General features: G+C 42.1%; 1 protein-coding gene across 2 annotated transcripts in view; it reads right to left on the reverse strand.

Moving 5' to 3' along the window:
* Positions 1-4,911: 4,911 nt before the first annotated feature.
* The window catches only part of RASGEF1C (RasGEF domain family member 1C), a 65,398-nt gene continuing 43,450 nt past the window's right edge, over positions 4,912-26,859 (reverse strand). For both annotated transcript variants that reach the window (XM_054516416.1, XM_036391498.2), the window contains 11 exons: positions 25,940-26,077; positions 21,319-21,531; positions 19,412-19,486; positions 15,997-16,092; positions 14,817-14,919; positions 14,637-14,716; positions 13,904-13,999; positions 9,026-9,121; positions 8,754-8,877; positions 6,695-6,767; positions 4,912-6,299 (listed from right to left, as the gene is read on the reverse strand). In XM_054516416.1, the coding sequence (XP_054372391.1) occupies positions 6,275-6,299; positions 6,695-6,767; positions 8,754-8,877; positions 9,026-9,121; positions 13,904-13,999; positions 14,637-14,716; positions 14,817-14,919; positions 15,997-16,092; positions 19,412-19,486; positions 21,319-21,531; positions 25,940-26,077 (1,119 nt within the window). In that variant the 3' untranslated portion in view covers positions 4,912-6,274. The remainder of the gene's footprint in view (positions 6,300-6,694; positions 6,768-8,753; positions 8,878-9,025; positions 9,122-13,903; positions 14,000-14,636; positions 14,717-14,816; positions 14,920-15,996; positions 16,093-19,411; positions 19,487-21,318; positions 21,532-25,939; positions 26,078-26,859) is intronic.

The following is a 26,859-nucleotide window of genomic DNA, read 5'->3' on the forward strand; positions in this document are numbered from 1 at the left end:
AACTCATCATATATTCATTTCAAAAAGACTGGAATTTTTGAAGCATAATTCAATAATGAAAGCGGTGATGTAGTACTGACCAGTAATAGCTCACTGAGGAAGTTATGTTGCTCTGAAAGGTAGCTGGAATATGTCATTTTCTGTTCAAAATTCCATCAGATGGAGCTTTGCACCTTTTAGAAAGAAGGTTCCTTTACAAACATTTAACTTGCAGGACTCCTGAGCTCTGCACTCCTAAGTCTTCTGCATTCTAGGAGGCCTGGGAACATTGCTACACTGCAATATTAATCTGGGTTGGCAGTTTTAAGGCCATGGGGATGAAAAGAGAGAAGGATTCTTATTCTGTTATGACAGATCTGGAGTATGAATACAGAGCCTTTGTATGGCAGAGAGCTAGAAAAATGTTCCTTTGGCATTTTGTAAGAGCTGTTTATGGAGCAAAATACCACTTCTGTGGAGGGAAAGGCATCAAGGGAGGAGTGAGCAGTCTAAGCCACTCTGAATTTACAGCACTCCAGCCTGTGCTGGCCACAGAGCAGGGCAGGGAGCTCAGCAGGAGTGACTCTTTCTTAGCTTCTTCCTGCAGCTGAGGCTGCTGCCTGAGTTTGTGTCTTGCACCCGTGCAGAGTGTATGAAATACCAGCCATACAAGCTATCTGCTCCCTAGCTACGCTGGCATAATGTAACAATACAGGATGTGATGCCTTGTATGGGCATTAGCTTTAGTGTACTTAGTCTTTTTTGCCTATCTGAAAATAGGCAGAAAGAATTGTAAAAGAAATCAATACTAACCAGATTAAGCTTCAGATCTGTTCCATCTAAAAACTGGTAACTGGTTCACAGTGGTTTCAGGGGAAGGGACACATTCTAGCCAATATTAAAACAAAATTATTGGTAATATTTTCTGCACCAGTATTTCACTATTCTCTCCTGCCTTCGCCTGCCTAGCTGCCACTAACAAAATAGAAGATATTTTGTTCCACTCTGCCACCATGCAGTGAAATATGAAAGTTAACAACCATCAAAGTATTTTTCATAATTTTTAAAATACTTATTTTTCTTAGATCTTAAAACCTCTGTCAACTAAGTAACAAATTCTTCACTGTTTTAAATCCACTAGAGAAAACTTTTAGTTCAAAGAATTTTCTCGTAATCATTCTGTTGAGTGGGTAAGGAAGTATTTGGGTAATCATTCTGTTGGGTGGGTAAGGAAGGCTTTGCCTCAGGTGAACTTCCAAGAACTTTCTCTCCATCAAAAGGGGCATGTCCCAGAAAAGCAGAGTGCAGGCTCAGCTGTGAATGTGCACTGACCTTTGAGATCATCCCCTGGGGGTGCCTGTGCTGCCATCCTGAGAGCTGGGCACCCACACTTCAGGAATGCCCTGCACCACCTACAGAGGGAATTCCACTCCACAGGTGATGTTAGAAAGGACAAAAGAAAGGACAGTTTTGGCCCACGGTCAAGTCTCTGAGCAGTAACAAGGGGGCTTTTCCTTGTTTCTTTGTCACTCCCTAACCCCATTCTGCAACTACAACAATGGAAATAATCAGTTCACAATCAAAGGGGGTTTAATTTCCAATGAAAGAATAATTTGAGACAGTATGGCTAATTTCTACCAGTATAAAAAGAGAAAAAGGTTCTTAAAGCCAGAAAGCCAAAAAGTAAAATTTTGCTCTCAGACATGAATTAATTCATTGGATCAGATTTAGTCCTTGAATTTGCTGCTGAAAGTTCAACAATGTCAAAGAAAACTTTCGCTAAGGCTGGACTTTCACCCTGTTAAGTGCATCTCCCCTCTGAGAGTTGCACCTGGCACAGAGACTACACCAGCTGGCAATACAGTTTAATACCTATGAATAACTAAAAACTGTACTCCAGTTAATAATTGCAGGACTGCTCCAAAACTCATCAGAATTAATTGGAGTTTTTCCTCTGGCACATTGCTGTGCTTGGAATCAGTCTCGTTCCATGGAACACAGTCATTGCTAGGCCAGAGACTGTTAACTGTGTAACATTTTTACATTGATATGCATAACTATTTTTTCTACTAACATGTCTTTTCAGTTGATAATTCCAATTACATATTCAGTGATCTGAGCTCTGTTCTAAAATGGATTTAAAGTCATGTGCAAACCAGTGCTCATGTGCTTAAAAAAAAGGTGCATTATACTATTGCAATAAAACATGATGAAATAACCAAGATATCAGGAAGGGAGAGGCTTAATTTTAAGTGAGTGATTATCTTATCACTACTGACCACATCATAAAGTGTTCTTGAGCTCAGAAAAATATCTCTACATTTAAATTGTTTCTTATTTGAAGTGCTTTAGCAGCTGTCCACACTTTTTTAAAGTGACACCTCAGCAGAAGCTGGGATTGCAGTTTGCTCTATCCACATGGGGAGCTTCCAGAGATGTACAACAGGATTGTGTTCATTGCCTAAGAGGGGGAACAATGACAGTCTAATCAGGGTGCTCTGGGGCACAGAGTGCTTGACTCATTTCAAGTTTCTGTCCTGAAAATTTAGTTGTGCCCAGCTGCCCTATATCCATGCACCTTTAATTTGGTAATGTGATCAGTGTGGATGTGAAATTGAGGGCAACACTGTACAATTAACTGTCTTTCAAAAGGCATTGAGCAAGTTCATCTACTGACTTCACACAAGCTGAAGGCACACAATTCCCTCCTTGCTTTCCACTGAGCTTTATACCCATCCTTGCATTGCAGGATGGCACACGCAAGAAATGGAAAAATGGGACTTTTGCTATCATTCTGATTACACTGGAGGAGGTGCAGAAGTGATTTCGTGTATTTGGGTCTTTAAAGATACTGCTGTATACCAGAAACTAAGTTAATGCTTCTGCAAGACTGTGTCATATTCACATCTTACCAGCTTAGGGGTTTGACACCATCAGAACAGACCTACAGGTCTAGCTTTGCTCTGTTCTCTGTGTAGCATTAGTTCAAGCAGCTGCCAGGGAGTGAATCCACTCAAAGAAGCAGAATTAGAAAGCCACAACATTACTACAAGTAACTTGTCTAGATGTTTGTCTAATGACTGCACACCTTAGAGTGGTTTAGTGCTTGGTGGGAAGTGATCCTTTCTTTTCAGCATGGCAGGAGTTCTTTATGCCTCTATAGCAATAAAAATAGATTACTAGACATGTATATGGTCTCATTTTCATGTAATATTAATACATTTTTAGAAGAAATTTATTGCCCAAGTTGTCATTCTTTGTTTTCAGCTGTACTGGTGCTTGTTGGTGAAGCACGGCTCTAACCCCCTCCTGCCAGGAGCTGTTCACCCTGGTTAGGCCACAGATCGATTAGAAATGCAACTGACAGCTGCAACTTAAGGCTTGCATTGTTTCTGTTTAAATAGGATTCAGCTACAAAATTCTGTGAAGACGAGCTATGTCTCCTGAAGTCCGTTTTTTAAAAGCGCTGTCTTCTCATTTTAAGTTGTTTTGCACTCTCATCTCCAAGTCATTTTGCAAAGAGCAGTGAATGTCTCTGGAGATCAAACACTACAGATTAATGTGCCATGCACCTCTACAAAGCAATAATTGCTTCACTACTCCCCAAGAGATGAGGATGTTTAGCACCTCTGAAAAAAGACCTTTTAAATGTCTGACTACATAAAGGCTTAAGAATAATTTAGTGCTTCTGACAGTCCCACTAAGCCCTTAATACCCACCTAGATCTGACCTTTATGCTTCCATTTTAAGCACTGAGGTCTGAAAGTTTTGGACTACAAAAGTGATTTAGTTTGCAACATTGATAAACTTTAGGAGATCTAATTTAACCTGTACTTGCAAAATTGCCCAAATTCATGGAAGGTGCCCCAAAATATAAGGAATTATAATGAGAAATAATATTTTAATTAATTGTCATGGTTTTTAATCTCACCTGTACCAACCTCTAGTGGCTCATTAGAAAAGGAGTGAGGATTTAAATTTTAAAAAGCAGGTTTTAAGAAAGGGCCCATCCACCTGCACTGGGTTTCAGATAAGCAAAACCCCCATATTTCCACTGTGAAATCACACTGTGCCTAATAAAAATATGCAGATAGTAAAAAAAAATTACCATTTAGGAAACACATTTAAACATTAGCATTGTTGTAGATACATTTATGGTTATTGCTCTGGATTCATCTGAAATTTAACAGGTTTTTAATGGCTTCATTTTGGAAATGGTTCTGCCTGAAGGAACAGCTATGTGTATAGTTCCTCTGTATAGCTCTTAGCTCATGTACAAAAATTAACAAACAGCAGATTCACAGTATCAGCAGAGCAGTCATCATTCCATAGCTGCAATGATGCTGTACCATCATCCTTACATCCTTAGTTCTTCCATACAAAGCTGGAATAAACATATTAGAGTTTTATGTCCCCCCATCTGAATTCATGTGCTGATCTACAGGAAAAGGAGACCTGAAGTTCTGCCTCAAGCCCTGTTTGCAAATCCAGAAGAATCCATCCTGCTCAGCTCAGCAAGCTCAAGTGGATTCAGTGAGCCAGACTGGGCTCCCTCAGGCCACAGCCCAGCACAGAACTGCTCTGCAGACACATCCAACCTGGAGTGCACCACACAGAGCATTCCCAGGCTGCTGCCCTCAAACTCCAGCCTGCCCATGTCCCCAGGTCAGCAGCTCACTCAGGCATGGACAACTTTGAGCCTGGCAGAGGGCAGGAACAGTTCCAGTTTTCTGGCTGAATAGGCCAACACAGCCAGGTTTTGTGATTACCCTAATTTTTCAAAACACCACAGCCACTTGGAATCTCTCTGTGCTGAAATAAAATTATTACTGATTTCAAAGAAAGGGTTACATCCTTCTGTTGTAGGGAGAGAAGGACTGGAACATCTGAAAAGGTAGCACCAAGTCAGTAATAAAAATGCAAAGTTCAGTATGATGTGGCATTGAGGCTTCATTTAAGCTTTTTGAGATATTTTCTGGGGCAGTTAGGAACATTCCTTCCACACACAAACAATAAGTCTACTGTTAGGGCTTAGTTTTGAATCTAATATAGTTCATTATCATTTAATATATCTATTACAGTAGCACCTTGATTATTGTACAGCTTTAAATACAAGACATTGTCCCTATTTCATGTTATCTGTAAGGAAACAGTGAACTTTACATCCTAAAAGTAAAAAAGACAAAAATTGTTATCTGCTCATGAATGACAAATTCTTTAGTGCATTCATTCCAGTCTGAAACCCTTTGTCTTCTTAAAGCATACCATGTAGCTCCTAAGTTCAGAGCAATTAACCCCCATCCTCTTAAGTATCATGTTACAAAATAAACAGTACTGTGTCAATTGGAACCCCATAGAAATGGTAATGCAGTACCTTTTTTCTTTGAGTGTGATAAAACCCCTTAAAAGATGCAAGTCAGCATCAATAAATTTAGGGAATACACTACATACATTAAATAGAGGTAAGTTGAGTCCAGAGTCATTTGCTTCTTCATTCAACCTCAGAAGTGGTGGGGATGACTTCAAGCAGCACCATCAACCCTCTGTACCCTCCTTAGACCGGCCCAGATTCACAGTAAGGAAAGCAACAACCGCGGTGGGAAGATGAACTAAGCAAGAGTCACACTCCAGGCTGTTCTGTAAAAATCCATGGGGTCAGGACAATGTTCCCATGCTGACGTGGCCTATATGTGACAGACATGTGTGTGAGCAGTGTCAGTCCTCATCCCTGCAAGCTCCAACCTGCAGCAGTCAGTGCTTTGTTCAACAAGGCTGGGGGACTGCTGATGCAAGGTTAAGTTCTTTTTTTTCTTCATTCAGCAATTAACCAGATTGCTGTTGTCTGTCTTTGATTTAATTTTACAATCCTCAAAGGTTTAAAGAACTGCTGTCTGAAGCACCTGCTTCTGAAATACTCTTGTGTATTTTTGCTTTCCTTTCTTATACTTTTCCATTCTCTGTTGCAGTACCATGATTCTCCCTGCTCCTGGTTTTCTTGTATTTTCCTTCAGAGGCAAAATTACAGTGATCCTGATGCAGTTTGGGCACAGCCACAAATAGTCTGTTTGTCCTTCCTCTCTCTATCTCATAGTTAGAAAAGCATCATTGTGCACACAGTTCTGTTGATTTCAGTGGATGAATCCAGTTCATCCATCATGTTAGGCAGTCAGAAAAACCCAACAAAAAACTCAAACAAAATAAATTGTCTAAATCCCAAACAGGCATCTTTGGAATCAGTAGTGCAAAATGTTTGCGGATTTCTTTTCCTTGACCTACTGCAATAATCTCTCAATCTTCAAGTCTTTCCTAAAATAGTGGATCTGTAAAAGTAAAACATAAGGACAATTAAAAAAAAAAAGCAAATGTAAAGGTTTGGGTTGTTTTAATCACTGTCTTCATATTCTCATTTATGTCGAACCATTTCACATCTCTTAGAAGAGTTCTAAACTGTTGGAAGATCCAGTTGACCTGAGGCATTCTTCATCTGTATCAGGCTTGTGCATGGGTACAGGAAGCTGAGGGTATTCTTTACAGGGAGGATAATTTGAGATTAAAATGTGTTTTTATCAGCGCAGCCTTAGCTCTGCAAATTAGTTTTAAATGGAAGAGATCTCTCTCAGGGGTAATAGCTTAAACACCTGGACTTCACAAGCTTTGATATCAGAGCAACTGTTTGGAGGTATTTTAGAAATGAACTGATAAAACGAGAGGTTACCTTAAGGATTTCCACCTGTCTTTTTCTGTCTGGTTCTCTGGACTTTCACTTTCATAGGAAGCCAGATACAAACCTGGAAACAGTAAATATGTGTTATTTCCAATAGCATCAGTAACCCACATCCCTCTGCATTGCTGTACACACAGAAAGAGAAACTGTAAAACTTCATGGTCCCTCAGGTAGCTGGTGATCAGTGGGACACTGATGTTTAGGTCACATGTCTACCTTGGAAAGTTGTTAGTTAATTTTGATGGAACAGTAAAGGAGCCCAGAGTTAAAATATGTTAGCATGACCTTCTCATTACAATATTAATGGTTGAAATGTCTTTGGTTTTGCAGACAGAGATCTGGGCCCATTTCCTCCAGCACTGCTACTCAAGAGTTATATGAACTTTAAAAATGACACAGTGAGAGCTGACACCTAAACACATAAGCTTTTAAAAACTAAGGGTATTCTCATCACATAACACAACTTTATGTTCCTCAATCTTTTTAAAGTTTTTTAAAAGCTTATGGGAACATGGTATCTTAAATGCATACACAATACTGTCAAGGTAAGAGTGAGTTACAGAAACCAGAGAAGGAACACAGTGGAAGAAAATAAATCTGTTCTTTTATTGCAACTCCTTACACTGTAGGATGTATTTTATGACACCAAAATGAGTCCATATTGTAGAGTCCCCTCTGCAAAAGCTGGCAGTGCAATAATATCTCACTGTCTTCACAGAATCACAGGCTGTAATTTGTGTTCACACACATTTCCTCATTTGACTGTTTCATGATGCTTTTTCTTAACTGCTGGAACCATCTCACCATTCAAGTCTGAGCTACAAATGCATTGTATTTTAATATTCAAGTGTTGACCATTCCTCCACATAGTGACAAGCACAGTTCAGCTGCATTTCACATGCCACTGCTGAATCCCTCTCAGATCTCTTCCCACCTTTCATTCAGGGCACTTCTTTCTGCTCTGCACTGCCCCTGGGCAAAGGGGGAGGTTTCCTGTGGCTTCTGCAAAGGGCATTTCACAAAAGCAGCATGAATATAGGGGAGGACATGAGGGAGAAAATCCGCGTACAATTGTGGGTTGAGGTCACTCTTTTTTTAGTCCAGTAGTCTGAAAACCCTGACTTTCATTTTTTGTCCCTTTAGAGCCTAAAACAAGAAAAAATGCCTGCATTTTATCTCCTTTTGATACATATTAGTTTAATCATACTAATTATTGTATTTTGGCAGTCATTCTTAAGATTTAGGCAAGATTTTAGAAACAGTACTTTGCTTTCTAAAGTAGTCTATGAAATAAAAGCTGTCTGGTCTGTTTACCTTGGATTAGTACAGAAAACTGCCTATAGAATGAAGAAGAAATAAACCCACCACTAGAATAGCTTCTGGGAAGGTTGCTACAGACAATTCTGTGCGTGACAATGTATAGAGAGGCAGCTGACACAAACCAGTATGAAGTGACACATACTGACATGCTGGATACCAAACTCACGAGGACAGAAAAGTACCAGAAGACAAGAGAAATAATTTCAGAACAGGGCTTTCATAGCTACAGCTGAAATGAATAGAAAAGATTTTCTTAAAAATTCTTTTCTGTACATAACAGTCATTGCTGTAGAGGAGGAGGTCAGCTGGGCTCCATCGCCCTGAGCTGTGTTTGCTGAAGAGATGACAGAGTTGGTTTGTGAGAGAGATTAGCTCTGGTTCCATCAATCACACAATGAGTGGCTAAGGGACAGCTGACATTCACAGGAGCCCATGACAGGCTTGTGTGGCCACAATTCGTGATTAAAAAATGAGGCCACAATGGCAGCTTCCTAGACAGTGCCTTATAGAGAAGCTACAGACAAGAGAAAAACCATTAGGCAGCAGCTTCATGTGCTGGAAGGCTGTGTTTGCAAAAACACATTGATAGACTGGGCATAAACAAGCTGCTTGGCAGGAAAGCCAGGAAACAGCTGGGACAGGGAGAGAGATCACCAAAGCATGGATCAGTGTTAATTAGTAGTGATGAAGAAAGACCTTTTCAGTGATGAGTGATTGTACAGAGTCTTACCATCCTCAGTAAAAATGGGAGCAGTGTGCAAGTAGTGGATGATGTTAGGGTCTTGCTCAAATGGACACTCCACTTGTTTCCATGTTATAAATTCTCCTACTTGCTTCGCCAGTTCCAGGAATTTCTGTAAACATAAATCATTCCACTCAGATACAGTAATATTACCTCATATTCAGTGTTTGATGGTCTGCACTGAAAATTGCAGGCTAATTGTCTCAGATAGTCCCTCAGCTATCAGAATGGGATAGGTAAAAACATTTTTCAGATCTTACTTCAAAGTTGACGTGTCCATTTGGAAGGCGATTAGCACATCCCTCATTCAAAAAATAAATGTCTTTGATCAATAGGCTGAAGAAGGGGATCACAATCTGTGGAGAGAAATGACAATACCATTATCTTTTCAGTTCAGTATTTTCTCTGCATGAAAGAACAACTCAATTGGGAGAGATGAGAATAAAGAAGTATTAACTTTTCAGTGTGCTGTGCACTTGAAAAGCAGTACAGCTACAGGCCAGCAAAAGGGCAGTAGTGTCTAGAGAGACCTTCAGCCACCAGGAGAGTGTATGCTGAGATGAAAGTGAACTGAACACAATGTTCACTGAGCACAATAACATGGCTAAGAAAGTGCTAAAAGCCCCATTTATTATCAACAACATCACTGTCTGATGACAACATCAGACAGCAAAGAGCAAAATAACACTGCAGAACTCTTCCCTTTCCTGTTGTGTCCTTGTAAGCAGAGATGTTGAACACAAAAACTGATCTATTTAAACTCAGATGGGAACCAAAGAACCAATATTGTCCCTGGACAAGGAAAGACAGCATAAAATTTGGTGACCAAGGACTCGTCTACAAACAGTTAATAGGGAGCTGTTTCATTTTCAACAGCTCCATGCACAGCTACCTCTTGAGGCATGTAATTTCCTTCCTGGTGCATGATTAATACAGCCTGCTTCTCCAAATTAACCTGCAGACAACAGGATTGAAAATATTAAGCTGGTTGACAGGAAACTGCTAACAGTAGCCAGAGAGAACCACTATAGTCCTTAAAACTAGCCCTGGCCATCATCCAGGGCAGAGTGGCATTCAGCAGTGACCCAAGCCTCTCCCCTAACCCATCAGAGTTGGATCATAATTTGCTATAAAAGAAGTCTGCATAGGACTCTTGAAATTGATGGAATTACAAGCAGGGAAAAATAAATTTTATGCCAGATGTTCTACAGCAAAAAGCAGTAGCAGTGCTCCTGAAGTGCATCCTCAACCTCAGCAGAGATCCAGAATGAAGCAGACTCTCTCAGGGTCCTTTGTCTCACAGCTCAAAGGGAAAAGAAAGATAACACAAAGGACCAGTTAATGGAAGCTGACAGTCAAACCTCAGACTGCCCACCTCTCCAGCAGTGACACTGGGACAGCAAAAGGCTGCCTGGGGGGTTTGAGCTGAAGGTCAGCAATGTCTGTCGTTTAAAGCACCAAGTACAAACTTAACCACCATGAACACAAATGCAAACACACTGCATGGCAGTGTCCAAATGTTTCCACTGGTCTGTTTGTATATTAACTGAGCTGGAGCTTATTAAGCAGCACCAAAGCTAAAGAGCCCTCATGGCATGCAAGAACAGCCAAGAGAGCAATCCTTTAGTTAAGTATTTAATGTTATTCCATCTCATTAATGTTATTCCACCTCATGCTGTACATCAGCTGTAGCAGGATATGAAATGGACCCAGAACAGGATTGGGAGCTGTTATTTTCCAGTTTACATGGATGCTACAATGCTGTGATGCTCCAATGAGGGCGAACAAGCCATAGAAGTGAAAACACTGAGGCAAGGAGTCCACAAGCTACTGCCAGTGTGTGTTGTGAAAATGGAAGCACATTTCTGTTCTAACTAAATCACCACATTCAGTAAACTTTTAAAGATCTGCATCTCTGCTGGCTTTCTTATGGGACAGCCACAGAACAACTCTGTAATGTCACTGCAAACTGCCATAAAAAAGCCTGGACTGATGCCCCAAGAGCCACTGCATACTTATCCTGATACATTCCACTGATAAAACTCAGGAATGAAAACAAAGCACAGCCTTATCCTCCCAAAATGCTGAGCCCCCCTATTAGAATCAGGTGGAACAATTTCTAGTCAAACTGAGCTGAATGTGTTTCAGGATTTATTTTCATATTACCCAAACTAGATCATCAACCTGGAGTAAAGAATACAACTCACTCTATGTGGTTTGTTTTCTCCCAAAAATGATGATGACTCTGTAACCAGTGTGGTCTCAAAAGGTGGGAAGATACAGAGAGCTGGAGCCAGACATTGATCCCCAGCTAGAAATCACTACCAGGTTCTGTCTACATTTTTTTTTTTTTTGCAGGCAGATGTGAGCTTGTTCTGTCTGCTCCACTGCCTGGGAGAAAGGTCAGCACCATTAGTGGTACTAAACATGAAGGAAAAGCCTTGCTGAGAGGAAAGGTACACAAATGTGGGCTGGATGCCAGGGTAATACAGCTACAGAGCCCCCAGTCAGCTCTGAACATGGCAGAGCTTGTTGTCATCTCATCCAAAAGATGCTGAAAGACATACCCAAGGATACCAATTCTCTACACATTTCCATGGAATTGCTGTATTCTGGTCACCATTTATTTTCCCAATAAAAATATATTACCCTGTATGCTTTACTTTCCAAATTTCTGTAGGAAAAACAACAAAAGTGGTTACAATTATACTCTAACACTGGCTTCACTCCAGGCACTTTGCTAGCATAAAACCTGGGTTCGTGCCAGAAACCCATATTTCTTTCCATTTTTATCCCCCTTCCATGCCATCCAACCCACCCACATGCTGAAGGACAATTGCCTCCTGCAGAAAGAAGACAATTAATGAGATCTGACTTTTTCTTGCTCCACAGTATCAGACAGCAACAACACACAGTGCTGTGCTGTACACGCTCCCAACATTTCAAAGCCAGAGCTATACCATGAGTACAATGCAGAGTTTCCCAGTGAATGACTTCATTTTGGAGCTGTCACAGGTCATTTGGCTGCACAGACAAAACCAGACTTGCTTACTAACCAGTATACTCCTCTGCAAGCACAATTCAGTTTGAAGATAAAAATTTTCTTCAGAGTGAGCTTTGCTATGAGTTTGCCAAGAAACAATGTAACATCTATCAAAAAGAAGTCATCATGTTCTTTTGGATGCGTTTAAGTTCATTAAGACAAATAAATTATAATCTTGCTTATAAAAAGAAACTAAATTCCTTAATCCTACAGAAAGCATTCCATGATCTGCTGTATCTGACACTGTAAAATACCTAGTATGAGCAGCTACCAAATCATATCCTGGAGCATTTTCCTGAACTAATGTTGTCTACACAAGAAAAACAGAATATGGGCTTTTTCTGATGTAAAATAGATTCCTTTCAGTCTGATAACCTCTCTGCCATCAGTATTAACCAGCTGGGGGTAGAGATATGACAGAGATTGCTAACTTCACAGGAAATTAAGTCAAACAATAAAGCAACTGGTTTGAATATCTATGATGGTTGCAGAAGAGCTAAACTGCAAAAGCATCTCAGACTGACAGGTCCTTACTGCAGTGTGTGAGAGTTGAAAGGATTGCTTTTCCAGTCACACACATCCAAATGATGCCTCCTTTGCATAGAGAAGTGCTTTTCAGTGCACTCCCATTGCAGCTGAGTCAGCCTGCCACCAGATGCTGATCTCATTTCACTGTAAATGCTGTGAGATTCCATTAGCTTCAGCAGATTTACATCAAATTTACAGGGGTGTGAGATTAGCATCTGGCTGGGCTCCTCTAGTGAATGAATACTAAATTCCATATTGTGCTTGTTCATGCAGCATCTACTTCAGCTCTGCCATGCTTAGTGCAGAGATTACCCATTTATGATTATGGGCAATTGCAGTGTAAAACACAAACCTTTTTTCACATACCAAAAAAATAAAGAATTGAATGGAGGAATAAGAAAATTAACAAGAAACATACTGGGGCCAGGAGGATTCTACACTCTAGCATCTTGTCAATCTGATTTTTGCAGCATCAGTGACAAGTCAGAAAGCTCCACATCTGCCATGAACATTGATAAAACACTTCAGTTCTTGCTCACTGAGATGAGAGCAACAACCACATGAAATGAAAATTCACAAGGACAGAATATCACTCCAAATTTGCTGCAAAGGATTTAGGCTAGACTCCCTTGCAGGACTTGTGATAAATCATCTTTCCCTAATGTAAATGGAGATCCACCTCGCCTCCATTGCTGTGCCCTTTGCTCTCCATCTCACCTCACACATCACACAATAGGGGCTTCTGTGCCAGAGCCTGGGGCACAGTTGTAACCAAGCACAGCTCCACCTGCCTCTGCCAGGCTCCTGCTCCACCACCAAAATAAAAGTCTTTTCAGTCTGGAATACCTGTTCCATCAGGTTTATCAATCTAAACAGTGTGGATTTTCCAGGGATGTAGAGACACTTGCAACAAACTACTCCATGGTGTGTGTCCTGCCCTCTCTAGCCCTCCCAATGTCTGACAGCAAGTCCACAAGGATTTGCTTTGATCCTATAGAGACACTTTCAATCACTTTTTTCCCCCCACATTTTACATTTCCAGTTGCATCTTGAAGCACACAGGCCTTGCACTGGTGACCCATGGAAGGGAGGAGAGCATCCTCATCAAGTGTTGGAGCCACTGACTCCCAGCAGAAATGCACATTTCTCTTCACAGACACAATTCTTCCCAATAATATTTCTGGGTTTCACATTCTCTGAGCCTCAGAGAAAGAAAAAACAATTCTTATCTCATTTATGGCGCCTGTGTTTGTGCACAAATGGAATGCATTGTGGAAGATTGTTTACCTGAAGGGAATTGATAACTGGATTCTGGTGTGAGTGTTTTGATTCACTGACCAATTGAATCCAGGTATGGTGTCAGGACTGTTGGCTGACAGTCACAAGACTCTGTGCAGTGGAGTGCTTGGCAGATTCAGTTTAGATGTAATGTAATACAGTATGATAAAGTAATTAATTAGACTTCTGATAAGATGGAGTCCTCCTCATCTTTTCTCCCTCACTGGGGTTTCCCTGCAAACCCTATACCCCAGCCCTGTGGGGATGGATGGGCTGTGCTCACACCCACCTTCTCCCTGTTGCTGTGAGCAGTGAGGGACCTGTGAGCAGCTCCCCGCAGCGCTGTCCGGTAGTTGTAGAAGTTTCCAGTAGGGTCCATCTGGTGCTACATGCACAAAACAACACAGTTGGTTAGAAAGTAGCCTGGGCCCTCTAAAGACAATTTTACACTCAGTTGTAGCAAACTATGAGCAGAGCAGAGCCTCCATCTTCAAAATGTACATTTCAAAATCCACATGCCTGCAGAGCCCCAAGGATGCAATCAGAGGTCTACAACTCATGGCTGTTTATACCTTTGATATTTCTACTGACAGCTTACTGAGCTTTTATGTGAAGAATAAGCACTGCACATTCTGTGTGTGCCAAATCCTGGAATTCTCAATGAAAAATATTGTGGGATCTTCACTCAACGTCCAAGGTATAGATCGGGAGCTTTACATTCAGCATTGTGCCCAAGGCCCAACAAAACATGCATCACTAGAAGCACTGTGACGTGCATATAGGTTTATACTTTGGGGTTTTTTTAATTCCTCTTATTTATTTGAGTACTCTGAATCCCCTCTACATATCATCAGCTTTACACCCTCCTCACTACACCTGCGGTATTTCAGCTTAGAATCAGGCTCTCTGCCTCTGAAATGTGTCTCCACACATCTCACGCCTGGATAACAATGTAAAATTCCCAAACAAAAATATCCTGAATATAATTAAAGCAGTGCATCAGGGATTAATTTTTTTTTTACCTCCAGAATGAAAAATTTGGCTGTTTTCACTTTTGACCAAGTCTTCTTTAGCCTGGAAACTGGACTCATGTTCATTCCAGCTATGAGTGAGAGAGAAAAAAACAGAGCCATTGATAAGAGCTGGGTTTGCTTTTTCATCTGTGACAGCTGATGGAGGACCTGGTTAGAAGCTGTACTTACAAATGATTGCCATCAGTGAATTAAAATTCCCTATGTTAAAGCACTCTCGGGCAACGTCGATGAAGAATTCGATGACTTGTGCTCGCTGCTTCTTTTTTGCAGGCTGTAAATTAAAATAAATGAGTCTCTGTAATGAGCATATGCAGAATTGGAGGTCATCCTAAGCATTTGTTCCATGCATTGTGGGGCTTCATGCACAGCCTGGGCCATCTGCTTTCAGTCACTGGCCCTAATTCTGTTCCACAATCCAGTGGATGCTGGTGACTGGCAGCCTCTGAAATCAAAGCTTTCACTGCAGTGACACAGAAGAAATTCATGGCAATTCCCAGCCCCAGTGACTGTCTCAGTGCTGGAACAGGCAGCCCAAGCACAGCCTCAGCTCCCTGCTGGCCTCCCCGAGTCCATAGGCTCATCAGCACAGACTTCCCCAAGGGCAGGATTTCACACCCCTGTAACAGCAGCATCTCTGTCTCAGAAAGAGCTTGTTTCATTGCATTAATCCCTTTCCCCTCTCCTGTCCCTTTAGCAATAGGCCAGACCAAATGACAGCATTTTAAATACACATTTTAATTGGACTGGAATCACCCTAACTTTTCCAAAGATGATCTTCAAATGGTAATTCTCATGTGTCACAGGCTATCTAGGCTCTTTAAACTATTACTATTCTTCCCTTCCATACCCTTTCCAAAGAGGAAAACATGAATTTCATTTTGATGGGACCAAGTTAAACAAACTAAAACCACTATGAGTTAAGAAACAACAGCCACAGCTACATTAATGGGCAGCAGGACAGAGAGCCATGGAGTGGGAATTCACACACAGAGCAGATCTTTAGGATGACAGATAACAAATATGGCTCTGCTAGAATCTTTGCTGGCAGAAATCTCACAGGATAACTCAAGGCATTTTTTTCCTCTCTTTTTCCCTGCAGGGTTCATTATTCCACACTGTGCTCCTACTACATCAAGAGAACAGTGCATTCCCCTGTGTGCCACCACCTCTGTTTTGCAATATGTTTGTCATTTATCAGGTCTCTTCTGCAAGTGCAACACTACTAAAACTTACCATCAGATGCTTAGCTGGGTCATAAGAAATAAATCCCCAGGATTGCTTATTAATATAAAATCTCAGCGTGGTACTTCAGGTATGTGGTAAAACGTGGCACATATTTGTAACTTACCATGCAAATTTCTGTTGCTACCAGGTAGCAGAGTCTATTGAACCATTTCACATAGGCCTCAAGGTTACTTGTCTTCTTCTGCTCACTGAAACAAGTCTGGGGGGAAAAAGCACAGGAAGATGTAACTGTGTTCCAGTCGGTGACCTGATCACTAAGATGAATACTGCACAAAGGTAATTACTGGCCACATCTCTCTCTTGCTCATGGAAGACTGTGCATTTAAGGGCCCATTTAAAAAAATCCTGTGGATGCCCGGGTGTGTCACAATGCACAATTCACACTGGTGTCCAAAAACAGCCCCATTTTGCCTGCAGCAAGTGTTCACTGAGAGTCTGCACTGACCCTTGTTCACTGGGATACAAACAGCTGAGGCATTGCAGGATTCTGACATCAACAAGGACGTGCAGACAAAATAAGACAGGCACAGTCTTCCACAGCAGGCTCAGTTTGTGACTTTGATTCCAGGATTTCCTCCACCTCAGTAAATAAAATCACCCACAGTCCTTTTCTGGAGGGGAGGGACCAGAATTTAGTGAAGTGTACAAGAGATAAACAAGAGAAAACACAGTTCTGGTTGATTTTTTATGAAAAAAACACTATTTTCCTTAGTGAGTTTTCAGAAAAACAGGTTCTTAGCAACCAGCTCTGCCTGGATGGCTGTGTTTGAGCAGGTCACTTACATGCCAGAAGCACTTCACTGATAAAAGCCATTAGAAGAAGCACATTTTTCACTTATTTATATAAAATTTAACATAAATTCCCATAACTGATACAGACTATGTGAGCAGAGACTTGGCTGAAGTCTTTCAGTTCCTTTGTCATCAACAGAAAATTTTTTCACACAGCCTGAATATGTTGCTTGGGATTGTAAGAATTCAAGTGCTTTGCGCCCAGCTTTAAACTCTTAGACAATCCATCTAGGACACAGCCCTCTAAAGTTCAAGAGATTTGTCTGAACATTCAGGAACATCCACTAGAGGGTACCAGAGAATACTGATTTTTGTTTTATTAGGATGATCATTTCCCAGAGGCACCATAAACACATGTCACTAAGAGGAAAATCATAATGCATGAGCAAAGATCCATTAATGTCAATGGGATCACCCATATTATGTAAGGCAAAAAGAACCCCTTTGGAAAAGTGGCTTAATATGATTCCCAAGGTAACTCCAAGTAAGAAAATATTCACCTGTGATTCTGTATACAGACGTGTTTAGGAACAGAAATCACAGTACCATGCTGTGGAGGAGCAAAGCCTAACAGGACTGAAATTCTGAGCCACTTTATGAATAGACTACAAACACAATAAAAGTGTATTTTTAAAACATCTCAAAAGTAAATGTTAGCAAGCAGCACGTAAATATCAAAAACCCAAAGGAAACCCAAATCAGCCCCAGTCTAACTATAGCAGCTCCTTTTCACGTGCTGTTTCTTGTTTCCTATTGCAGCAAAAAGTACACAAACCCCAGGTTTTGTTCTGAAAATAGTATTTCCATCTCAGAACTGCTGTCCTGTGCCAGGGCGTAAGAGCCACAGCTAATAATGCAAAACTTGTGAAAAATGTGCAACAGTAAAGTGGAGACAGACTGCTTTTTAAAGGTTAAGCTTTATAAATGGCAGCAATATTTAGCACCTCCCAAGCATCTTCCATCTGCAGCTCAGAATGCTTGATAAACATTCATAAGTGAAGCCTTTTGAAGCCCTCATGCAAGAAAGATGTTTAATATGATCTCCAGCTGGAGGGAATTCAGACCTGAGCCAACTCCCTGTGTCTGACAGGGATGTTCTCCATGGGTCAGGGAATATGACTCCACATAAGGTTGGTGCTACTTTGTCCCAAGATGTGTCCAGAGAAGGGCAGAGGAGCTGGGGAAGGGTATGGGGCACAGATCTGAGGAGCAGCAGCTGAGGGAGCTCAGCTTGGAGACAAAGAGGGGGAACCTTCTTGCTCTCCACAGCTCCATGGAAGGAGGTTGTAGGGTTGGTCTCTTCTCCCAAGTAACAAGCAGCAAGACAAAAGGAAATGCCCTCAAGTTGTACCAGAAGAAGTTTAGATTAGATATTAGGAAAAAATTCTTCACTGAAAGGGTAGTTGGGCATTGGAACAGGCTGCCCAGGAAAGTGGTGGAATCACCATCTCTGGAAGTGTTCAAAAAATGTATGGGTGTGGCACCTGAGGACATGGTTTAGTGGTGGCCTTGGCAGTGCTAGGTTAAGGGTTGGAGCTGATGATCTTAAAGGTCTTTTCCAACCTAAACTGTTTTGTGATTTTGTGTGCAATGCTCTCCCCCTGGGCTATATCTTGGCACAGAAGCTTTGCTAAATCAACCACTCAGAGCCTGAAGAAAAGCTCCAGACTGTGATCCCACTGTGATCAGCCTTGCTGATATGAAGCCCAGGTGGCTGAAATCTCACTGTGGCTGGTTTGGTACTTGTGTTTCTGACACACATTTGCCGCCTTTGAGCTCTTTTCTAAGGAATGTGAACAATGCCCAGAATACCTGGAACTCCATCTCTCCCTATTTCCCTCATGCTGAAACAAACTGCAGAATCTCCACAAGTGCAAGGCAAGAAGGAAAGGGCCCAATGTTGCACATTTCATCCATCCATCCATCCATCCATCCATCCATCCATCCATCCATCCATCCATCCATCCATCCATCCATCCATCCATCTTTTCCCCTTTACAAGCTATTTTGGTGCTCTTTGTGCAGCAGTACAGACACAGGTCTTCCTGATACCTTTGAGGATCCAATGAGGAAATTCAGCCATTGATGTATGATCTCAGTTGGAATGTATACACAGTCCAGGGCAAGAATTTTCCATCCTTTCTTTTCAGACAGTATGTGAAATCTCTGACTCCCTCTCCAGCTAGGAAGCCTCTTTCCTTATTGAGGCACTCACTGAAATGTTACTTCAAACCTCAGTGGGAATCAGTGGAAAGACTCCAAGTGGCTTTCACAGCCTTTGGATGAAGCCCTGATCAGGCACTCTGTTCCCTGTGGTGCTTTGGGTTATTGTGTAGAGAGAGAAGAGTTGATTCATGACTCACTGACTCATGGCTGTGGTGTCTGGGCACACACTGAGGCCATTACATCACACCCAGAGCCTTCAGTCCTTCAGCAGAGCAGCAGACATTCCCTGGCTGTGTACAGCCACAAGCATCTGTCCCACTCAAAGAGCTTGGGAGGAACAAGCCTGAGAGCACAGCAGGGTGGTGGCCAGTTTGTCAGCAGGGAGGAATGGCAGTGACCTGCCAGTGTGAGCTCTGCCAGCAGGTTCCCATCCTGGCCATGACAGCACAGGCCACCAGCTGGCCTGGCCCATGTCAGCTTGTGTCCCTGCTCGTGGGGACCTCGTCACAACTGCACAAACTGTGGTCACAGGAGACACTTTGTGTGTGGAGAAACCATACCTTGGTGCCATCCAGAGGGTCCTTATGGACAAAAGCCTGCACAAACTCCTCAGGTCCAATGTGACTTAGTCTTTCCTGTTGAGGGTAGGGAAGTGGGAAGAGAGAGGGAAAAATAAGAAAGCACCCCAGAATATCTTCTGTTTCTCTTGATAAAACAACATCATTTTCTGTCAGCACTGAGTGGTGTCACTGAGCTGCTACACAGCCAACTAACTGGACATTAAAATTCATAACAACAATTAGAACTATGTCAGCAGAAAAAAGAAAATTAGAATAAATACTGACAAGCCACAGTAAGAGTCCCCTCCACTGTGCTGGATGCACAGGGAGCCAGCAGACATCAGTTCTGCTTGGTGCTCCCTCTTAGTAAAAGAGAGGCCACCTCCAGCAGCTCCTGAAAAAAATGTGGCAGCTCCAACAACACACTGACCCTCCTGCTAGGCTTTTCACTCTCCTTAAACGTGTTTATTAGAAAAATAAACATTTTCAGTAGGTTGTAGGCCAGAAAGGTATTTTTGAGGAGATATTTTGTAATTCCTACAATCCAAACTTAGAATACTCAAGCAACAATAAAATAAATGGTAATTCTGGTCAAGGGAAAATTTTATGTCTAGTCCTAGGCTTTTTCTCTGGCCCTCTCACCCAAACACTGATAACTGTATAGGGCTCTTACTAATCAATAACTGTTTTAAATAAGTATCAAATAATTCTTACTAACAAATAAGCATCAGACAGTTTCAGTGCAGAGCACTTGATGAATCAGACATAGCAATGAAAGAGAAGGTAGAGAGAATTGATTACAGTACACTGGAATTAAAATCTCTGGCTGAATCTGTTTTAAAAAGGCAGTGAAGCCCCGATTACAGGGAATTTCCCCTTGGAAGACAGTTGCACTGTGGAAGAGGAAAAAAACAAAAGCAAGGAAAACCTCCATGCAAAAGGACTTCTACTCTCTGGCTTAAGTTAATAAAGCAAAGAGAGCCAAAGCTGCATGTTCTGAAAAATATCCATTCCATTTCTCGACAAACAGAATATAAACTATCATCAGAAATCTGAATTTCTGATTTCCTACTACTCACTCCAATCCACAGTGCATTTCATGTTTTGTTTTTCCATCCTTCCCCTGCAGGATGAGCAGAGGGAAGCAGGACAGGCAGCAGGGCACCAGAGCAAGGAGAGGTCTGCAGATGGCAGCAATGTTTTATGTTCTCTGTGCACACCCAGGAGGTCTGTGGGGAGGACCTGACCCTGGGAGAAGGGTGTGCAGCACAACCAAGGCTCCAGCACTGCAATTTTTCACACAAGAGCCTGTTTGGGAGCAGACTGCAGCCCAGCACAGGGGGAACAGCAGGAATTTGTGGGGGTGGTATCTGCACACCCTTATATGTCCATGCACAAAATCCCAAAGGGAAGAATGAATGGCACATCAGACAACCCACTGCTTTGTGTATCTGCAGAAATGGATTTGAACTGCTAAAATTTCTTCCAAATTTATAAATAGCTTAATGACCAGCCTTTTATAAAGGCCATTTTTAAATGACCAGCCATTTATAAAGGGTCATTTATAAATGACCATTTCAATAGCACCTGCAGAGCTTGTGGGGCTCTGAGCACCTTATAAAAGTGACATTCCTAGGACTTGACTTTGCTGGGATAGATTCTCATTTCACAAACAAGCAAGCAGAAGTACAGTGACCTGCTCCAAGCTGCACAGGGACACTCTGATATATAGTTTTCTTGCCAAGCATCTCTTAACCTGTCAAACCCTGCCTCCTGCTGCAGTGCTGATACAGCATGGGATAGGCTGCAGCAGTGCAGACATTTTTTGGTTATGTCTGGAATACTTAGCAGCTGATGGCTTAAAATAACATCTCTGGCTGCACAAGTTGGGAACCATTCCCACTTACCAGCTCCACATGTGTCAGCTGCTGAGCCAGGGTGTAAGGGTCACTGCAGACACTCAGGATTTCTCTCTGAATTGATGGAGGTTTAGTTTTAAAGGCAACCAGCTTATCAGAGACAGCAGTACTGATCTTGACAATCCCTTCTTGCCCATGGCTGAGGGTTGCAAGCTTCTGATTCAGGGCTTGCAAAAGCTGATTCATCTTTTTCCAGTAAGCCTGGAGAGACAGGGAGAGAAACATAAGCCACCCAGAAAACTTGACATTGGAGTGGGTTTTTTGTGCTGAATTTTCCTTTCTGCAAAACACTCCTAAGGCAGCAACAGGTTACCATTTTATTTCCAACAAGCCTATTTCAGAATAACCAGTTGGCTTAATTACAATTCTGTGCTCTGGACACAGAGTCTGCAGACAAGAGAAGAGGCAGGCAGGACTGGTGGGTTGTGCTGGCACTGATACTCCAGATTGCTGCCAACATCAGGCTCAAAGGAGAGGCAAAGCTACCACATGAGTTACTGCAGCTCTCTGGAGCACAGCAGCTTTTGGTAACTATCTTTTATGTCAGCTGCATTTTGGCTGAGAACTCTACCTGTTAATGCTGCTTTGTCACCTCTTATTTATTCAGAATAGGAAATGTTTCATCCTTTTGACCCGAATGCAGAAGAAGCTTGCAGCTGCTTGCTACCCAGCTGGAGTGGCTGGAGCATTGTGTAGCTTTGAGTATTTAATATCCAAATGTTAATTGCTGCTGAAGGAAGCTCATATTGTATTCCAAGCACAGCCATGTGCTTAGCAGGATCATCATTACCAACCTGCCCAGGTTGTTCTCAGAGCTGGAGCAACTCTTTACAGACAATGAATGGAGTCTCTGGCCATGGAGGATGGGCAGAAAAAAATTACTTCAACTGTTCATGACTGACAGGTGCAGACATCACAAAACTGAGATAACAGAACTGCCGGGTGGGTTCTAAGGATAAGGTTAACTGGAAATGTCCTTGGCTAGACTGTGCCTCACCACAAAGAACAGCACACACCTGTGTCCCAAGCTGGATGCAGCTTAAGTGAGCCTTTGGGAAGTCATCCCATGGTTTAGATCCAGCCCTTGTCTTCAGAGTTTTGTAGGCTGTGGATAGTCTTCAGTGTTAGGCATTGACAACATTCACATTTTAAGTGTTCAAGGAACCAGAGTCAGTGCTCTTCTCAGCTGCACAGAATCCAATCTGCACATTGGAGACAGCACCTCCTCCTACTTCACAGTGAAGAATAACTTCTTACATCTACTCTGTCTTCATGACAGGGTAGGAAAGGCTGGAGACCTTGACAACATCCCAAGGGCTTCAACTTTTGCCACAACACTTTGTAACTTTGATGCAGCTTTTCTAACAAAAGGTTTCACATTGCTCTCCTTTCACTTAAGGAAGATGCTCTCTTGAGCTGGGCTAGAACATGTACCAGATGAGCAGGATAAGTCAGCCTTTTATTTGTAAAACAGCTGTTAAGTCTGAAATGAAGCAAGTCCCCAGAAGGCAGGAGGGACATTTCTTGGAGAATGACAACACACAATGTATTTGGAATCAAATCCCAAAGGTGGAGTGAAAATTGACTGAAGGAAAACCCCACTCCTTCAGTTTCTATCTGTTACTGATGTGTATTAGCTGTAAAGGCCTTCTTCATGTAAATCCTCATGTCAACAGATGGTCACACTTGTGATTAACAAAGACTGTTCTGGACCTAAACTACTGAGCACCACCTAAATATTTCTCTGTTTTACATCCAGGTGTGTTTGCAAATCTCAACACAGCTTATGAAGCTCTGTGAACACAGTGGGATTTTTTAGTGAAAACTCAACTGGAGACATTTTTGGCATTTTGTGAACTTATTTTGTAAATGGGAAACTCAGTTTTTTGGGGGTGGGGTACAGTACTGAAAGCCAAGCCTCCTAATGAATAAAAAACATCTGGCTAAAAAACTTGGCTGGAAACCCAGCTCCTCTATCTAAAAGGAGTTTGGATGAAAAATCTTGGACCAGCCATGTCTATGCAGTATCAAATTCTTCATAGTTTGGACAAAAAGCCAAAAAGCTGCATAAAATTGCTTGAAAGACATGCATATTAGCCAGTCTTTCAATAAATCTTTATCAAGAGATCTAGTTTCACCTCATTTTGTAGGGAATATGGCACAAAAAATAGATATAGACAACAGTAAACAAAGACTCAGGTATGCCAACCACCTAATACAGAATGAAAAAAAAAGAGACACACTGAAAGGACACAAACAATTACACAGAAATCAGAGCTCTTGAAGAGACTCACTGGAAATCAGTTGGGTGCACCCTTGCTTAGAAAGCTTTTCTGTGCATATTGAGAGAGAAATTAAAAAAAAAAAATCCTGCTTTTGCCTTTCTAAAAGCCTTTCCTGCCTTCTTTAAACTACATCCATGAACTGAAAACAACATTGTTCATTACCTTCAACGTGCTGGTAATTATCTTGGCACAAAGTGACCCCCCACTGTACAGGGGCTGCATGCTGGACTTATCAACCAATTTCACTTCCCTGCCACATTAACAGTCAAAAGAAGCACACTACTGTTTAATATTTAAAGAAAATGTTTCGTTCTTAACTAGGAAAGTTCCTCTGAAGACAGCAGGCCTCAGCAGGTGGCTTAGGAGCTCAAATTTTAATTAAAATTTCTAACTCTAAATGCAAATCACAGCACTTACTAAGAAATGCTTCTCAGCATGGACACCTTTATAAGCACATCACAATCCTTAGAAAGTGGACTCTACAAAGAACAGGAGCAGACACTGCAGGGGAAAATCCTGCACTGACCTACATGGACTGGATGACATCACAAATCTTTCAGTCTTTAACTTCTGTGATTCACAACAGGAACAAGTTCCTTCCAAAAATCTAATGGTCACCATAACTGTTCTGTTCTGTCCCTTAAAAAAAAAGGAAATTTGCATTTGGAGGATATGAGCTGTTTCTTAAATTAATTATTGATCTTGCTCAGGCATAATCACTTGCAATTACAGTGCCTAGTAATATCTGAAAAACAATGATTTGAAACTAATGTAGTCTGAGGGCCTCCAGGGCACCCACAAGGATTTGTACACAGCTGTGCACGCTCCAGAGCAAAGGTGGGCAGTGCTTGCTCAGGTTAGGCAAATAAACCCCTGCTTTGCATGCAGAAATTTAATTTATAGCGTTTGTGATTCTTCATCAGGGCAACTACTGCTGTTAAAGAGCACATTCTAAGTCCCTGCTCTCCACCCTTTGGTGGACACAAACTGTTGACACAATTCTGGAGGGTCTGCATGGGTTTCCCTCACTCCTGATGCTGAAGGGCTGCGAGGCATCTTTTGCTGTGGCTGGCCAGGAGCAAGTCCATTGCCTCTTTTCCTTGAGGGAATTCTACTACTCTGGTTAATGGAACTAAAGACACTTTGGCTCTTTCTGAATTATTTGTTGCCTTCACTTCCACCATGTCTCACAGCTTCCCTGTCCTACCCCTTCCCTCCCAGCCCAGCCAGTCAATCCATGCCAGCCTACAGCTCCCTGGAAGTGCCACACATGCTGCCAGCCCAGTCCAAGAGCAGCTGCTTCCATTTATATTTCATGTGCATGGGAGAGCCCAATTTCATTGTTGTTGTGCTGCAGCCCTGCTAATTCCTTCTGTCCTCTCTCCCCTCTTCTCTCTCTCATCCTCATGGGTAAGTTCTTGCTGTTCTGCTGGACTGCTCCCTCTGTGGCTCAAGGCCAGGCCTTCATGCAGCCAGTGGAACTGAATTTTTCCACATCCCACAGTTAACCTAGAAGTAATTAGAGACTCTCAGTGTACTATTTGCTTATTATTTTCATGAACTTTGTGGTCTTTTTAATGTTTTTGAATTAATTTATGGGGTTCACCCACCTGAATTTGCCTCTCCCAGAGGCTCCATTCACTGTGGCCCACTGTGCCACACACAGAGCTCACATATTTGAACCCCAGGACCATACAGACCTCTAGCCTGAGTCTGTGCTCAGCAGGCCACACACTGCTGTCTTCTGCCACCTCCATGCTCCCAGACAAGCTACATGTCCACTAATATTAGTATTTTCTTTAAATATAAGAACTTGGATCCAGAGAAGCTGTGGATGCTCCACCCTTGGAAGTGTTCAAGGCCAGGTTGAACAGGGTTTGAAGCCACCTGGTCTAGAGGAAGGTGTCCCTGCCCATGGCAGGGATGTGGAACAAGATGGTCTTTAAGGTCCCTTCCAGCCCAAAGCAGTCTGTGATTCTATGATCATAGCTTGGGAGATCACAGCTCTGCTACTGTTTGAATTGTCACCAGCACATGCAGTCTATGCTGTGCCTTCACATATTCCTTCTATAAAATGGGAATGCTGCTATCCTACAGTTCCATGTGCAGGAGATAAATTCCAATGCTCACTGCTCCATGAGCACCTAAAGAGAGATGTAGCTTTCAGGGAAGATACTCCAGGTTTTTACATTATTGGGAAAAAACCCTCTGGGAGCATCCAGGAAGAGGCATGGAACAGAATGCAGAAAAAAGAGGAAAAGGAGGAACCAAGTAGGAAAACGAACTCAATGTATCAGCAGAACATCCAAGTCAGGCATCCTCACCTCATCACATGGAGCTATCCTGTGAATCATGTCTTTGAGATGGCCAATCATCCGCTCTTCCTGAAAGTCATACGGGAATGTCTCTGTCCACTCTGTCAGCAACTGTAAGATTTTGGGTCCAAACTTTCTGATTCGAGCCTGAAATGCAAACCATTGAATGATGGACTGAAACATGATTACTCGTTAAAGCCTCTCACTTTTTGTGTGTGTCACTGAACGTGGGGCCAGGTTTTCAAAGAAGGCATTTGTGTTGCACCTGCAAAACCTGTACACATGCATACAGAGTGTGGTGCACAAATATTACATTTTGGCATGCAAAATGTACCAGAACTCAGGTGCATGCACAACTGCCTGTTTTACATGCAGATTTAAGTATTCTGCACATGCAATTGGCCTGTTTATGGTTGGATGGACATTTTGTTGGTGCAACTTTTATACCTTTTTTAAAAACATCTGGCTTTTTTGCTGATTTGAACCATTTGTTCTTCCCTTTTGTACTTACAACCCTTCTATATTTTCATCCTTCTCTGAAAAATTGCATTGACTTTCTTGACCATCAAAGAGGTTTTTTTGCTCCTTTGCTTTCTGGCTGTATGAAAAAAACTGTGTAGTGACCAGTGGCAGATGCACATGAAGAAAAAGATGAACAGAACAGCAGCACTTTTGTAACTTTATCTGGGCTGCTGGTAATGTTTCTCTCTTCCCACATGAGCTCAAGGTCGTGATGGGACAAGGACACTCACACAGCTTAAAGCTGATGCCCACTTCTGGTGGAGATTTATCTGAGGATTGGGATGGGGCAAGGAGGGAAATGCAGAGAATGGCACCACTGGTGCATTAGTGTTGTCTCAAAAGACAGCCAGTGTGGCTGCTCCCAAAGCTTTCATCCTCTGTTATGTGAAAAGGAAATGGTGTTAGAA

The sequence above is a fragment of the Molothrus ater genome, chromosome 15, assembly GCF_012460135.2.
Source record: "Molothrus ater isolate BHLD 08-10-18 breed brown headed cowbird chromosome 15, BPBGC_Mater_1.1, whole genome shotgun sequence".
Lineage (NCBI taxonomy): Eukaryota > Metazoa > Chordata > Aves > Passeriformes > Icteridae > Molothrus > Molothrus ater.